Source organism: Garra rufa, chromosome 8 (assembly GCF_049309525.1).
Source record: "Garra rufa chromosome 8, GarRuf1.0, whole genome shotgun sequence".
Classification (NCBI taxonomy): Eukaryota; Metazoa; Chordata; class Actinopteri; order Cypriniformes; family Cyprinidae; genus Garra; species Garra rufa.
In genome coordinates this window covers 5,782,256-5,799,876 of record NC_133368.1, presented here as the reverse complement: position 1 = coordinate 5,799,876, position 17,621 = coordinate 5,782,256, and the positions used below count along the sequence as shown (strand labels likewise).

At 34.2% G+C, this 17,621-nt stretch overlaps 1 protein-coding gene across 1 annotated transcript in view; it reads right to left on the bottom strand.

Moving 5' to 3' along the window:
- The window catches only part of als2a (alsin Rho guanine nucleotide exchange factor ALS2 a), a 31,925-nt gene extending 17,278 nt beyond the window's left edge, over nucleotides 1–14,647 (bottom strand). The window contains exons 1-14 of the mRNA XM_073845844.1: nucleotides 14,625–14,647; nucleotides 13,903–14,051; nucleotides 10,698–12,035; nucleotides 8,304–8,463; nucleotides 8,100–8,196; nucleotides 7,506–7,583; nucleotides 7,222–7,410; nucleotides 5,451–5,622; nucleotides 5,155–5,344; nucleotides 5,006–5,071; nucleotides 4,313–4,475; nucleotides 4,097–4,228; nucleotides 1,596–1,724; nucleotides 1,471–1,494 (exon numbers count right to left, since the gene is read on the bottom strand). Of these exons, the coding sequence (XP_073701945.1) occupies nucleotides 1,471–1,494; nucleotides 1,596–1,724; nucleotides 4,097–4,228; nucleotides 4,313–4,475; nucleotides 5,006–5,071; nucleotides 5,155–5,344; nucleotides 5,451–5,622; nucleotides 7,222–7,410; nucleotides 7,506–7,583; nucleotides 8,100–8,196; nucleotides 8,304–8,463; nucleotides 10,698–12,035; nucleotides 13,903–14,051; nucleotides 14,625–14,647 (2,910 nt within the window). The remainder of the gene's footprint in view (nucleotides 1–1,470; nucleotides 1,495–1,595; nucleotides 1,725–4,096; nucleotides 4,229–4,312; nucleotides 4,476–5,005; nucleotides 5,072–5,154; nucleotides 5,345–5,450; nucleotides 5,623–7,221; nucleotides 7,411–7,505; nucleotides 7,584–8,099; nucleotides 8,197–8,303; nucleotides 8,464–10,697; nucleotides 12,036–13,902; nucleotides 14,052–14,624) is intronic.
- Between the last annotated feature and the right edge of the window lie 2,974 nt (nucleotides 14,648–17,621).

The following is a 17,621-nucleotide window of genomic DNA, read 5'->3' as shown; positions in this document are numbered from 1 at the left end:
CAAAATACTGTTTAAATATGAATTCTGCATGTTTTGCACATCTCCGGGTGAATGAATGGCACTGACACACAGTTTCGTTTAATACACACATACTGTAGTGAACGTGACGCTTGCATTTTTTTTTCCCGCCTCAATATACGAGTTTATGAACACAAACATAATCTCACTTCATGAGAATTTTTTTCTTTTGAGAAAAACTATCATATCATATCATATAAACAGAGAAATAAAGTTAATAAAAAATATTAACAACCAGTTAATAAAAGTTTGAAACTGTGACAGAAATATATTACTTAATGTAATGATAGTACTAATGCTACTACTACAAAAATTATTATTAAAACATTATTATTAAAATATTATTATTTTTATTATTTACCATAAAATGATTTATGAAAATGTAGTTACAAGATAAATGTAAATACACAACATAATATTTCTGAAAAAAAAAAGAAAGTTCGTTTTTTAATAAAAATAAATTATTCAAATATGCTTTTGACTATTCAAATTTAATGAAACATTAAAATGGAATTCTGAAAATTCATGGACATTTTGTAAAAAAAAAATAATAATAAAAAAGGTGATACTTCATGAAAAATGTAAATAAAATTGTAATAAATTGTTGTTAAATTGTGTAATTTGAATGATTTCAGTTAATTAGACATGCTTTTTGATCAATACAATTTAATTAACCAGTCTATAAATATTAAAACAGAAAAACTGAATTTGGAATAACATAAAACTGAATTTGGGAAAAAATAAAACATTTCATAGGGCCCTACATTTCTGATTTTCTGACATTTTACAGAGGAAGTACTAGTATTATTTCTGTACTATTATAGTATTTATTAAGTGTTATCGTTATATTTTTAGTTTTCACTTTAACTTGTAATAATTTTATGTGAATTTGTCATTTTTTAGTTCAGTAAGTTTTAGTAATTGTATTATTTCAGTTATTTGCCAAAGCAATGAAATTCTTTCACCTAACATTTGTATTTTATTTAAGCTTAATTTCAATTAACTGTACAGTAGTTTTAGTTTCAGTTAACAATAACAATGTTGGCTAATAATGACAGAGAGAATGTGTTGCAAATGACACGAGCTAGACTTGAATTCATGTTGGAACATGCACACTATCTGCCAGGCCATGTCTTTTACATGCTGATCGGTTTTAACAGGTTTAACATTAGGCACAAAATATTTAGCACATGGATTCCACATTAAAGCAAGGTTTTGCCCACCCTTTTTGTAAATATGATTACAAAATAGCATGACTCTACATGCATCTGTCCTTAGCAAAAAAAAAAAAAAAAAGAAACCAACTGATGATTCAGAATAAACAAATAGGACTTAGCTTAGGGAAATTTCATCAGACATGGATATTTATGGCTTTTTCAAAAGGATTTTTCAGTGTCTCAATTCATCCTTAAAGCACACACTGATTCTGAAACTTAAACACACAATACTCACAAGCTTCTTTGATGGAATAGTGCCCTGAATGAATGAAGACAATAAAAACAGAACATGAATAAAATGAAAAAATGAGTGAAATGAAAATCACAGGGTGGTAAAATTATGCGATAAAATGCATTAACCTGTGCATGAACCAGCACATCACTGAAGAGGATGAACCAGCTGGCAGAGAATCTTCCAGCGTTCTGTAACGTCAGAGATTTATTACTGCTCTCACAAATCAGACGACGAGACGGCTTACGCAGGGATTCCTGAGAAAGAGAAGGTCATGTAAAGAGAACCGCACACAAGCAGACACATCACATGCACACATGTATCTGTTCAGCCACACACAGGTTTCCACATATACTAAACAAAAACATATCTGAAACTTATGTGGTCATATCTGACTCGATTAACTTCATTAAAGGAAATAGTAACTAGGCCAACTTAACCACATTATAGAGTGGAAGTAATATACTGTACAGTTACAACAAGTATTGCTGCCAGAATGGGAAATTAACACCAGCCAAATGCTGGTATATCTTCACGGTGGCAGATTATTTTGCATTATGCGTCAACCACAGCAGGCCAAAATTTCTTCTTATTATCTGTTTATTAAAACAATTCTCAGATTGACCCAGAAATTGTTGCTTAGTAATGACAATTCATATGGTAAAAATGAAAAGCTGATCCCAGTTTCTACTTTTAGTAGATTGTTTTAGTAGCAAGTACTTTTCACATGCACCCACTCACTCACAAGGGTGTTTTCACACTTGCTATATTTCACAGAGCAAAGAATTTAGTTATATATGTGAGTGTTTGAAGCATCAGCTGTCAAAACTTTGTATGCTTTGTATGTTTTCAGTTTCATTCAAAAATGATTTCTTTTGTGCATTTGAATCGAAATATTTAAAATTGCTTCTGGGCAAACAAACACGGTAAACACCGTGTCTACACCGGACGCAACAGTTGTAACACGGTGTAAATTTCTAACATTAATGCACAGAAAGGTTTGTAATACTGTACATTAACATGTTAGACAGCGCACCTAACTATTGTGAATTTAACAATAGAACAGAACAAGATGTGCAGCAAGACAGAAACAAATACGCTTCAATTAGAATATATACACTAGCATTCAAAAGTTTGGGGTCAATAAGTTTATTCAACAAGGATGCATTATTTAATCAAAACTGATCAAAAGAGACAAGACACTGATTACTGTATGTTCTTTTGAACTATATATTCATCAAAGTATCCTGAAAAACTGTATAAGTTTCCACAAAAATATTAGCACAACTGCTTTTAAAATAAAAAGTTTTTTTTGAGCATCAAATTATCATTTGACAAGACTGGAGTAATGTCTGCTGAAAATTCAGCTTTGGCAATAAAGGAATAACTTACATTTTAAAATATATTTAAATAAAAAATTCACAATAATTCTAAATTAAATTTCAATAATATTTCACAATATTACTGTTTTATTATATTTTTGATTTAATAAATGCAGCCTTGGTGAACATAAGAAACTCCCTTTTTATAAAAAAAAAAGGCTGAATATTACCAAAATGTTACCCCAAACTTATGAACAGTAATGCACATACACTGCCATTCAAAAGTTTGGGACCAGTAATATTTTTAATGTTTTTTTTATTTTTTATTCTTATTACTTATTACTTAAATTATGCATATTAAGGCTACATTTACTTAATCTAAAATACAGTAAAAACAGTAATACTGTTAAATTTTATTATGGTTTAAAAGAATGCTTTTTTTCTATTTTAATATATTTTAAAATATAATTTCCTGTGATGCAAAGCTGAAATTTCATCAGTCATTACTCCAGTCTTCAGTGTCACATGATCCTTCAGAAATCATTCTAATCTTCTAATATGTTGATTTACTACTTCTATTATCAATGTTGGAAACAGTTGTGCTGCTTAATTTTTTTTGATTCTTTGATGAATAAAAAGAAAATCTTTTCTAACAATATAATTCTTTGCTATCCTCTGTTATCAAATTAACATAACCTTGATGAATAAAAGTATTAATTAAAAAAAATAAAGAAAGAAAGAATTAATTTTTACTGACCATAAACTTTTTAACGGGAGTTTATATTGTTACAAAAGATTTCTATTTTAAATAAATGCTGTTCTTTTTAACTTTTTAATTATTAAAGAATCCTGAAAAAAGTAGTTTTCAACATTGATAATAAATCATCATATTAGAATAATTTCTGAAGCATCATGTGACACTAAAGACTGGAGTAATGATGCTAATAATTCAGTTTTGCATCACAGGAATAAATTCCATTTTAAAATATATTCACATAAAAAACAGATATTTTACATTGTAATAATATTTCACAATATTACTGTTTTTCCTGTAAATGAATGCAGCCTTGATGAGCACAAGAAACATTTAAAAAAACATAAAAAATCGTACTAATCCCACACTTTTAAACGGCAGTGTAGTCCTTGATATACAACAACAAGACACCTATGGGATTTATGCAGTGACATGGCGGATAGGTACTTCTGAACATTACAGCCGTTTTCAATCAGAAGCCAAGACTGCAACTATTTACCTTAGAATTATACCATTAACTGACTGCAACATAAGTTAATATTCTGCACCATACCGAATTCTTTCCTTTGAAGTTCTTCCAGAAATTGAAAGTGGCCTCAGCATCTCTTCTCTGCTTGCTGACAAGGCGAGCTAAATCTTCGTATTTGGAGCAGCCATTCTGAATCCATTCATATTCCTCAGAGTTCTAAACAATAAAGATAATGTCATGCATTTTAATGCCACTTTCATTCCTTTAAAGAGCATAATGAGAATAAAATAATTTTCTTACCACTTCAAAGCAGTGGGCTAGTTTCAGAAGTAATCTGTTATACCCATGCAGGTGCTGCAAGGGCATATAAAACAAGTTGACTAACAGATCAAAAGGTGATGCATTCTTCTCCTTGGACTCTAGCAGAGACTGTAGCAACTCCAGTTTCTTCCCAAAGCACTCTCTGAAGAAACAAATCACGCATGACTCAATATAGTATTTGTATCCATCATTATGATGCCCATTGATGATATATGTGACCCTGGACCACAAAACCAGTCATAAGGTTAAATTTGACAAAACTGAGATTTATACATCATATGAAAGCTCAATAAATAAGCTTTCTATTGATGTATGGTTTGTTATGATAGGACAATATTTGACTGAGATACATCTATTTGAAATCAGAAATCTGAGGATGCAAAAAAATCAAAAAGACTGAGAAAATCACCTTTAAAGTTGTCCAAATTAGGTTCTTAACAATGCATATTACAAATCAAAAATTACATTTTGATATGTTTACAGTAGGATTTTTACAAAAAATCTTCATGGAACATGAACTTTACTTAATTTCTTAATGATTTTTGGCATAAAAGAAAAATCAAAAATTTTGACCCATGCAATGCATTTTTGGCTATTGCTACAAATATACCCCAGCGACTTAAGACTGGTTTTGTGGTCCAGGGTCACATATTAATAAGTATGACAACGCACTGTGAGGGCTTTAGCAATGACTGGAATCCTCCCATAACAAGAAAGTTTCCAACTGGATCGCTGTACCTAAGGATAAACATCATCACTGATGTTATTAAAGAGAATGAAAAGTATAAAAGATCATATTCTATGTGAGTTTGAATACTTACTCTTTATATGTGTCCATGAAAATGGCTGTGTTCTTGACCAAGACCAGTGTTTTGATCACTTTGCCTCGCTGCAGGAAGTTGGTGAGGGATGCTGAGTGCTGTCCTGTCAGATGGCAAAGCTTGCTGAAACTACCAGCCATCTCTTGAAACAGCAACATGGAGGACTGACCCAGAGACAAGGCCAAACTCGCTACATTACAACAGAGTGGATACAATCAATATCAAATTATAAACCCTAGTAGCAAACCACAAATTCAAAACTAAATATGCAATGAGTAAAACAATCCGGTACATACCACGGGCTAGCAGGGTGCTCAGGATTTCGCTTTTCACCTGACTGAGGGTGCAGTAGAATTTCCTCTCTGCCGAAGCGAGTTCATGGATTGTAGCTATGAAACCCATCGCGTTCTGATCGGCCAGGGCCAAACAATTTAGTCCTCCCCCCAAAATTCTGCTCACATAGCCAATCTAAACAAAGGGCATAAAAATCACAAACATTCAAATGAATGGCATTACCTTCCAGCATATTATACATCACTGATACTTGTAGGCAAAACTATGCATTCAAGTGCATCTAAAGCACCTCAACTTTATTATTTATATACTATTATAGATTTTATCATCATTTTGAATTAAGTTTATGTATATTTTAAGTTTTCATTTTAATTTGTACTTTAATTTGCAGTAATTTAGTTGTGTTTATGTATTTTTTAATACATTGTAATACTTGATTTCTAATATTCATTTAGTTTTTAATTCATACGTTTTTCATGTAATATTTTATTTAGTTTTAGATTTATTAACAAAAATACAACAAATAGTTGTATGCTACAAACTAAAATTATAACAAAATATAACAAATAGGGATTTTTTTAGATGCTTTTGGAAGGTCTGTTTTATTGTCAATTTTTTTAATTCTTTTTCATCATTAATATATATATTTCTTTTTGTCATTTTTTATGGTATGTATTGTAACGATGCATTCTATGTACAACAATCTTTAGTGAAGCAAGATAGAGCCCTATGAAATCCATTTTGTTTATTTTATTTTTATTTTTTCCAAACTCTGTTTTAGTTTTTCTGAATTCCACTTTTTTTCGTTTTTAATTTTTGTTGACTCTGTTTTAATGGTTAAATTAAAAAATATTAATCAAAAAGCATGTCTAATTAATTGAAATAATGAAACTTATACAATTAAACAGCAATTTATTAAAAGTTTTACAAAAATCTATTTTTATGGTCCTAAGAAATACTTTTTTCCCCCTCAAATTCAGTTTTCCATTAATTTTCTAGATTAATGGATTTATTAAAGTTTAATAATCAAAAGCATATATAATTAATTTATTAAAATTATACAAATATTTCTTTTTTTCAGAAATACTGTGCTGTGTTTACATTCTTCTGGTCCATAAATTCTGGTAAATAATTTATTTGGTTAATATTCCTTAAAATTAATGTTAATAATAATTGTATTAGCAGTACTATCATTACATGAAGTAATATACTTCTGTCACAGTCTCTTCAAGTTTAACTGAAGATTTATTTTAAAGGGTTGCTGTTAAGACCTTTATGATGATGTTTTTCTCAAAAGAAACTGTAACAGCAGTTCTAGAGATTACGTTTCTGTGTTTATGTACTCATATATTGAGGCGGCCAAGGCTGAAAACAGTTTCAGTATGTGTGTAGTAAACAAAACCACATGTCTGTGCCATTCATTCACACAGAGATGCAACAAACATGCAGAATTCAAATTTAAATAGTTTTTTGTGGCTTAATATTCAAAAACATTAGTCCATATCAAATTCTAATAAGTGTTCTGGCCTACTTTTGATTTATTCATCCCAAATTGGACAAATTCCGTGACATTTCACGTTTTAATGCAAATATAATTTTTACGACTGGATTCTGCAGAAATCATAGGGCCCTAGATGGCCTCAGATAAGTTATAAGTTAAATTAACTGTGTTAAATTCATAAATGTGGATGTTGTTTTGCTATAACAGCCTACCCACAGTAAAAAAAAGTAACTGCATCAACACAATAAACGATCATAACAGTCTATACGAACATTCATGCAGAAGGGCAGAAGGGTGGGTGTCTGGGTGTAGGTCCCGGAGAGGGGATGAGCACTGTCAGTGTTCTCCACCACCTGCTCTCCGCTGTAGTACAGTATAGGCTGATAACAGTCTCCGTCAGCCAGCAACAACGTGTGTGTTTGCCCTGCCGCCACATCCCACACACGGATACCCTCAGAGATCTTTTGTCACGTGCAGAAAAACACATTCATTTTTACACAGGAAATTTTATGCTGTGAAAGGAAAGGTCTGCAGAAAAGGTGATTAAATATCAAACCATTATGAGATTTGGAACTGTGCTTGGCGCATTAATACGACCCAGCTGTCCAAATTTCTCACTTCCCCAGGAATAAACCTTTGAGAAAGAAGGAATACACACTGGTTGTTATGAGGAAAAGATGACAGAAGTGAATAGACCATATAGGGAACAAATAAAAATCCTATTAAAAACATTACATTATTAACTAAAATTTGAACTCTTAAAAGTATTGTAACAAAGTTGAAAAAAAAATATATATATAAGAAAAACTTACAAAACTTAAGAAAATTAAGACATGATGCTTTGGCATGCAACAAAAATAAATAAGTTGCAGTAAAATTTCTAATATTAAAAAATAAAAACATTAAATCTATTAAGAAAAAAAACTAAAGCAAAAAAAAAAAAAAAAAACACAAAATGTAAAGTAAAATTATAATAAAAATTTAAAATATAAAAATTAAAGATAACGATAAATATTAAGCATATGTAACTTCATTTTTTTAAGCAGCCAAATTGCAGGTAAGGTAATGTTAGTCTTGTACTTTGTGTCTTTTTTTTGTGGTCACTGTTGCAGCCTATATTCAGAAAAACATTTTTGAAGTCCCTCCCTACCTGACATTGAGCTGTCAGTGCCAAGGAGTGATTTGCTCCAGCTGTGATCTTCACAACTTCCTTTTTACTTAAGCTCTTGATGCAGAGAGGCTGTAACCTTTAAGGGTAAAACAAAAATATTTTCCCAGTCACACACTGTAGCCAAGGACATGGACAGTTAAACATAAACAAAACACGTATGTGTTTATAAGGGCTCTATTGTACCTGGGCAAATAGTCTCCATGACCTAGCTGACCTTCCTGGCCCCTCCCCCAAGTCCACACCTCGGTGTAGAGGGAAGGAAGCAGATATCTGGATTCTGAGGTAGTCACAGCACCCACTACACCTCTTAAACGGCTGGTTTGATGACTGCCAGAAGGCGACACTGAAATTCAACAGCATATTAAAAATGTTCCTCATGCATATAAAAAACTCAACAAGCCGAATTTTGTAAAACTATGCTTAAAGGGATAGTTCAGCCCAAAATTACAATCCTGAACCTAAAAAAAAAGACAATTCAAACCTAATGATATTTTGAAGAACCAAACAATTTTGGTGACCTTTAACTTTCCATTGTATGAACAAAAAACACTTCTCAAAATATCTTATTTTGTGTTCTACAGAGTAAAGTAAGTCAAACAGGTTTGAAACAACATGAAGGTGAGTAAATGATGACAGAATTTTAATTTTTGGATGAACTGCATTCAGTGCATTCAGAAACATTTTGTCTCGCTGACCAGTGGTCTTGGAACTATGATCAATGTGGATGCAGCATCATGCACAACTTAAGCTTTTAGTAACCGATGTCATTGTAGAAATACCCTATGTGCAGATTCATTTCTACTGCAAGCGAAAGTGTTTTGCATACAAAGGGGGTTACCAAGATAAATAAGTGCTAAGTTAATGTACCAAGAACTAGCGTGTGGCAGATCATGCTTTACCAACAATACATATGGCCAGCTAAAACCAGCTGACAAAAAAATTCTGAAAACCTGCACTGCTACTGAAAAATGTATATTATTATTTATTTTTTTTTACTGAATATTTAAATTAAAAAATCTGTAATGCATTTTTACAAAGTTTTTGTAAATTCTGCTTATTTTTCAACAAAATAATGATATCCAGTAATCTAACATAGACAGGTTTTTTTCTGAAATTGCAGAAATGACATATGAAATGAGTACTGAAAAAATGTTCAAAAACACTACAACAATTTAGGAATGTTTTAAACGGAATGACATTGTTTATGAACTTAGGGAACTGGATTATAGCTGTACAATTTCCAGCTTGTTGCAAATGTTCTTTATACAAAAATGTTAAGGAAAACTTCTACTGTAAAATGGAATAAAAAATTTAAAATATTGTTTCTGATAAAAAGTTTAAATACTTTAAATTGACAGATAATTTACTCACCCCGTTGTCATCCAAGATGTTTATGTTTTTCTTTCTTCGGTCGTAAAGAAATTCTGTTTTTTGAGGAAAACATTTCAGGATTTTCTCTCTGTATAGTGGACTTTTATGGTGCCCGTGAGTTTGAACTTCCAAAATGCATTTTAAATGCAGCTTTAAAGCTCTGTGTATTCCGGTCTGTTAGGGTAGGTTGAAAAACTCCCATCTCATTTTCTCCTCCAACTTCAAAAACATCCTACATTGCTGTTTTACCTTTTTTGTAAAAGGTATTTGATGATCCTTGCATGTTCACTTTGTAAACACTGGGTCTGTACTTCTGCAGCGATGTAGGGTGATTTTGAATTTGGAAGAGCAAATGAGATGGGAGTTTTTCGACCTACCCTAACTGTCTTGAACTGGAATACACAGAGTTCATGCCGAGCTAAACAAGATGAGCATTTGAGGTTAAAAGTATGTAAATTGTAATTTTTTTTTTGAAAACAACCGATTTCATTAGATAAGACCCTTCTTCCTCGGCTGGGATTGTTTAGAGCCCTTTGAAACTGCACTGAAACTGCATTTTGGAAGTTCAAACTCACAGGTACCATTGAAGTCCACTTTAAAGAAAGAAATCCTGAAATGTTTTCCTTAAAAAACATAATTTCTTTACGACTGAAGAAAGAAAGACATGAACATCTTGGATGACAAGGGGCTGACTACATTATCTGTACATTTTTGTTCTGGAAGTGAACTTCTCCTTTAAGGGATAGTTTACCCAAAAATGAAAATTCTGTCATTAATTGTTCACCCTCATGTTTTTCCAAACCCAAAAGACGTTCGTTCATCTACGGAACACAAATTAAGAATTTTTTGATGAAATCCGAGAGTGTTCTGTCCCTGCATAGACAGCAATGCAACTGACAACAGCAACGCAACAGTTCAAGGCCCAGAAAAGAAGTAAGGACCATTGCTAAAATGGTTCAAATGTGTTGCTGTCTATACAGGGTCAGAAAGCATTCGGATTGCATCAAAAATATCTTAATTTGTGTTCTGAAGATTACAGGTTTGGTGAACTTTTTCACTAAAAATAAAAATTCTTCATCTTGTGTAATGATTAGCCAATGAAAATATTGGCTAGACAACTAAAAACTAAACTACAGTAGAAATATTATAATCCCTGATTTAACAATTTCTAAACATTTTTCAAATAGACCTTGAGGTTTACAATACCTGGAGAGAAGCCAGATAAAGACCCTCTGCGATTATGTGCTACAGCATCCTCTAACGTGATGTCTGTCAGACTGGTGCTCTTATTGTCTTGAAGAGGATCCGCTGGACAGAAGTCCATTCCAGCAGGCATTCCCCCTTCCTCAGAGGACTCAAATAAACATCCATTGCTAATCACAAGGTCACTGATGCAAACGCCTCCATCCACACTTGAGTGCTGTGAAGAATCGTCAGAAGTGGAATCCAGTGTTGGTATTAAATGGAGAGTGTGTCTCCGGTCTGTGACAGTATCTGATGCACAGCGTTGTCTGCCAGAAACTGTGATAATCTCAGTTCTACTCAGTGCTGGTGAAGAGGGACGTAGTGTAAGCTCATCAACTTTTTCTGATCGGTAAGGACACGTAAGTGACGACTGACGACTCGGAGGATGGGAACCTCCCATAGAGGCTGCCTCGGCCTGCTCAGCGAGTGTCTGGTCCGAAATTCTTTTGAGGTAGTCTTTCAGAGCTTGCTCATCAGGGTAGGGAGTGCTTCTGGTTCGTCGTAGACGTGGATGTCCAGTCTCAGATACAGCAGGATCTAGTTGAGCCTCCTGGCTTGTTGTATTTTGCTGAGGTCTCACTGGGTCTTCGCAGATGTTCTTTGAGGTCAACGGGGACGAGGAGTTTTTGCTTTGCGGTGTCTGAGCTGGAGAACTCTGTCCTGACCTTCGACATTCTTTAGAATCACTCAATTCCACTCCAAGCGGGCAGTAATGCTCATCAGAGATAATAACATGGTCATCCTTGTCAGTCATGGTGTAACGGCTCTGCTTACACTGCCCGCATTTATCCTGAGCTTGCTGACTGCCCTCTGGGGGTGACAGAATCTGAACTAGAGCCAGGCTGTGAAACCCACCGCAAGCGATCTGAACCACGTATCTTCCCACAAGGTGCTCCACCTTCTGAGGTTTGAAGACCGGGAATACATTAGTGACCAGTCCCAGCTGGCAGCCACTACCCCAGGCCCAAACCTCATGCTTTCTTGACAGGGCCAGAGTGTGCTGTGCTCCACAGGCCACATTCAGGACTCGGACCAGTTGCGGAGGATGGGTCTCGCCATCCACCACGCTAATGGGAGTGGGACTGGGTACCTGGTCCATGCCAGAGACGCCACACTGGCCGTGAGAGTTCTCCCCCCACATGTGAATAAGGCCATCCTCCGTTACAGCAGAACAGTGATAGCTGCCCGTCGACACAGATATCACATGCTGACCGATCAGGGCACTCTCTATAACAGGGCCGGAAGGCTGAGATTCGACTCGTTTCCACGGCTGCTCGCCAAAACTATAAACGTGCCCATCTGAGAAAGAAAGATGTTTGACAATGAGACATTTGTGTCCAAGAGAGCAATACATCAGCCTTTTTATCTCTATCTATCCACATATTTATTAAGCATAGATTTTTACATGCAACCTAATTTACTTTATTTTATTTTATTTTAGAATATTAATCACCCACATGTATAAGTCTATTCAGTGTTCATCAACTGGTGAAGAAATAAGGTAGAAGTTGGATTGGTACTATTACTCAAAAAATAAAAACAATCTTTTTTATGGTGTCTGAGAGAGGGTGAAACACAGCCATAAAAATGTTAAATATTACTCAAAAAACTAAATTTGATTAATGTAAGTACAACTCAGAAAAATAAGTTAAATTAAAAAAAATAAAAGATCAATTTTAACCTATGACAGGGTTCCCCAAATCTTACCCTGGAGGTCCAATGCGCTGCAGAGTTTAGCTCCAACCCTGATCACACTCACCTACCTGCTATTCTCTAATGCAGTGGTTCTCAATCCTGGTCCTGGGGGACCCCTGCTCTGCACATTTTGCATGTCTCCCTTATTTAACACACCTGTTGAGATCATCAGCCTGTTAGGAGAGAGATACATACACTGAACTAACGAGCTGATGATTTCAATCAGGTTTGTTAAATAAGGGAGACATGCAAAATGTGCAGAGCAGGGGTCCCCCAGGACAAGGATTGAGAACCACTGCTCTAATGATCCTGAAGACCTTGATTAGCATGCTCAGGTGTGTTTGATTAGGGTAAGAGCTCAACTCTGCAGGAAAATGGATCTCGAGGTCCAGATTTGATGATCCCTGACCTATGACATATGAATTACAAAAACTTTGCAGAATCTTTAAGCTTTGCAAAAGATTCAGATACACTACCAGTCAGTAAGATTTTTCATGTTTTTTAAAGAAGTCTCTTCTGCTCACCAAGCCTGCATTTATTTAATCCAAAATACAGCAAAAGCAGTAATATTGTGATTTATTGTGAATTTTTGTATTATTTAAAATAACTGCTTTCCATTTGAATATATTTTAAAATGTAATTTATTCCTGTGTTCAAAGCTAAATTTTAAGCATCATTACTCCAGTCTTCAGTGTTACATAATCTTTCAGAAATCATTCTAATATGCTGATTTGCTTTTCGAGAAACATTTATTAATATTAGTGTTATTATTATCAATATTTAAAGCAAAATACATTTTTTTAGGATCCTATGATGAATCAAAAAATGTTTTTTGAGCACCAAATCAGGATATTCGAATGATTTCTAAAGGATCATGTGACTGGAGTAATGATGCTAAAAAAAATCAGCTTTGAAATTACAGGAATAAACTAGATTATAAAATATATTCAAATAGAAAACAGTTATTTTAAATAGTAAAAATATTTCAAAATTTAGCTGTTTTTGCTGTACTTTAGATCAAATAGAAAACTTCTTTAAAAACATTAAATATCTTACTGTTCAAATACTTTTGACTGCTAGTGTACGTACATTTTTCTTATTTTGTTTAAAGATCATATTTTTTTGCACTTTCCTCCAAAAGGTAAACAGGATTGTTATGTTTCCCAACAGACAAAATAAGAATAATTGACTCTGACCTTCAGCTTCAAAAAGATTTCTTTTGCTTGTTACTTTCTTGAGCATCAATGAATGTCTGAAACTTTTGTGATTGTTGTGTATGAGTGCCTCAATTGTCCTCAAGGTGAAAAGATCTCAAAATCACACAGTACTAATAAAACAAAATGCAATTTTTATGATCCCTCTTATTTTGTTACAATTCCAGATTCTGCAAGCTGCATGTAAACTCTGCAACTGAATTATGAGGTTGTTTCGTCTTCATTTATGGCTTGCTTTACTTGTCAAGAGCTCTGACCTTCTGTCAGCAGGAGTCCATGTACAGTCCCCAGCGCAGCATGAAGCACTGGCCTGGACAGCAGCAGTCTCTCTGGGGTCACTTTGCAACAATAACCCTGCCATCTGTAGAGCGCACCTTTCTCTCTAGAGCCCTCCTCTTCTCCAGAGCTGAAACAAATACATTCAATTTTGTAGTGCATGAAGAACTTAAGCAAAAAGCTGGGTTAACATCCCTCAGAATTAGTAACGACACAAAATAATGACAGAAAGCAGACACTTTCAAATGTGACCCTAGTCATAAGTATCCCAGGTATATTTGTAGCAATAGCCATACATTGTAAAGGTTAAAATTACTTTTTCTTTTATGCCAAAAATCATTAGGATATTAACTAAAGATGCTGTTCCATACAGATATTTAGTAAATCTCCTACCGTAAATATATCAAAACTTAATTTTTGATTAGTAATATGCATTGCGTAAAACTTAATTTGGGCAACTTTAAATGTGATTTTCTCAATATTTATTTATTTTATTTTTTTGTGCCATCAAATTCCAGTTTTTCAAATAGTTGCATTTTGGTCAAATATTGTCCTATCCTAACAAACCATACATCAATGGAAAGCTTATTTATCAGCTTTCACATGATGTATAAATCTTAATTTTTAAAAATGGACCATTATGACTGGTTTTGTGGTCTAGGGTCACAAATAGTTACACATTATAACAGAAATAAGTACCCACCTGCTCTGTTCCTCCATCAGCATGATTTAATCCATTTTAAACTGTTTGACAGCCGCTCCAGCATCTAAATGACATCAAATAGTGACTTAAACGGACTTCACAAGCGAAAGTAACTGACACACACACGCCCTTACTCACACTTACAAGCACTCACGGGATGTTTATCGAAATTCAGCTTGTCAAACATTAAAGCCGCCAAAGAGACCAAACAGTAAGTAGTTAAGCTCGATTAAGTTCAACAAGCGTATTTACAAAACTATACACACACTGTTTTAAGTGAAACGTGACATCCTGCAGTAGCTTACGGGAGAATGGCTGTCCGTTTTTGATATCTATACTACGAGAAACCTCGCGACTCAACTTGACAGTAACCACTTTGAAGTTTGTTGTGGGACTGACGGAAAGCGCGGAGGGTCAAAATAGTCACATTGTACAGATTTACGTAACGCGGATGTTGAAAACCACCTAAAACTCTGTTATTTGAATGTATGTAACTTTAGTGATGCATGTGTAATCATGAAAATGTGAAAATAGTTTGATTCCATGTAAAATCTGTTGCATCAACGCTCATTTGAGCTGAGCTGCACACTTAAATGTGTGTTGGTATTTTGGCAATATTATGTTAAGCAATGCAGCCAATAAATTTGCTTTCAAAGTGTTATTTGTAGGCATATATAGTGCGTATGTTCTATTAAATCGTAAAGAAAACCATAAACAATATATGTGATCATTATCGTCATTCTGAAACTAGCATTAGCCTACTTACAACAAATAATTTGCGTTCGTTTGAGATGAGTTACAATAATATTTCAAATTTAAACTTAATGCATATTATTTTCACATATATTTTAATATTTCACATTCTAGCATGACGTTAAATGCTTAACCATTCAGCATTTATTATCACGTTTTACTTTCATTCTTTGTTAGCTCTAGGCTAGTCAGTAGTCAACATTTGAAGTGGATCAGAACCTATTATCAAAGTTGTCCTAAAACCAAAACAGTACCCGTTCTTGTATTAGGACAACTCACTTTTTGATCCACTTTAAAGGTTGACTACTGTATGCCTATAAAGCCTGACATATGAAATAATACACCGGGAAAAAAATGTTTTTATTGTTTGTTAAATGTTTAGACAAAACGTTGTTGCTGCTTGATATTGCAAATTTGATGTGTCTTCCCTGTTGAAAAAAAAACAGCATGTGCTGGTTAGGTAGATTTTGATGATGGGATGCTGGTTTTAGCTGGTCCAGCTGGTTTATGTTAGCTGGTCCCTAGCTGGTTTAAGCTGGTCATGTGTTGGTCCCTCCTGCTCAAGACCAGCACATGACCATCTTAAACCATCTAGGAACCAGCATAAGCCAGCTAAGGACCATCTTAAACCAGCTAAAACCAGCATCACAGCATCAAAACCTACCTAACCAGTATATGCGTTTTTTTTCAACAGGGTTACCATATTATTTTAACATATTATCTTAATTATGAACACACTGGTTTGTAGTGCAAACAGTTTTACCGTTTATTGCACGTTGTAAATCATCTCCTTACGATTTGGTCAGTTACCCGGATGAATGGCCATATTGGAGATACTTGGATGTAAACAACAGCATGGATTGCACATATTTTGAATACTTTGTTCTGCTAATTTAAATGCCAAAAAATGTGTGGAAGCTATGGAAATCATATAGAAAATACTTAGTAAGCAAGAAAAGGGTGCAATATTTTGACACACTGAAGTTAATAGGTGGTAAAGATACATATGAGCAGTACTGATTAAGATATGAGCCTAATATTTCACCTACCTGACTGGAAATGACAAGAACAAACACAAATGAAGTCAAGATTCTTGCCGTGGAAATCCTGGTTCAGTTTGGCCAAGCACAAACGCCTTTTGTTCCTCAGACAGTTTTTTGCACTCTTTTCCTTGATTTGTTATAACGTTTGGCAGTGTGTAGTACTCCAAATGTTTTTTCCTGACCATGATTAGTACAGCCCAAAACATGATAATAATTTACCTTTTTCAGCAGCAATAATCAGAAAAATATGCAAGTTTCATATGGTTCAGTGGCACTGTTTAAGTTCAGTGCCACCAATACGGCTGAAAGATGGTTTTGTGAAAACCAGAAGTCTCGCCCATGGCTTACGTCCACGCTAAGGAATAAGGTGGATACATACAATAACCATGTAAATCTAAGGTGCTTAATGCAAGTAAGTGTTCATCTTAAATTATTACTAACAATAAAAAAAGATTACATTTGCTTGAACGACCTAAAAAGAGTGACAAAAGGGACATAGCTGCTTGTGTGCAACAGGTTTTCAGCAATGTTTTGATCCTGTTGATAATTTGGAGGCCTTAAAAATCTGCATATCATATATGATACAGTCGGCTTTCTTTCCATCCTCATGCGTCTACATGCATAACTTTCTCCACATTCTAACCTTTTCTGAGGCCTATGTGGTTTAACTGTTCATTAAAGAGACCATGTGGTTGAAGCCAGTAATTACGACTCAGCAATAGTGCAGACTCATTTCATGTGACACTCTGAACCATACAAATACTAAGAGGATCAAAAACATTATATGATAAAATGAGGAAAGTGTGAGACTTCCTGTCTTCATGGTGACTCTTCAGAGTTCTTTTGTTCAGGAAAATGCAATGTGCTTCATTAACCAGCAGGGGGCACAACACTACCAGTACATTCATATTATCTAGAATCTCCTTCAAGTCAAAATTGACCATAAACTGTCCTGTAATGGTTTCATGGCTAATAAAGTTACTCCTCTGTGTTGTCAAAGGCATAGAACCTAACTTGAAATGGTGTGATGGTACTCCTCACATAATGCTAAAACCTACCTTATGTCAAGACTTCCGAATGACCTAAGTTTTTACTCAACAAACCAAAACAACAACTAAAAATGTAACGATCTGTCTGACAGAACAAGACTCAGACAACCGCACTCTAAAAAACCATAATGTCACATAAAAGTTGGCTTGGA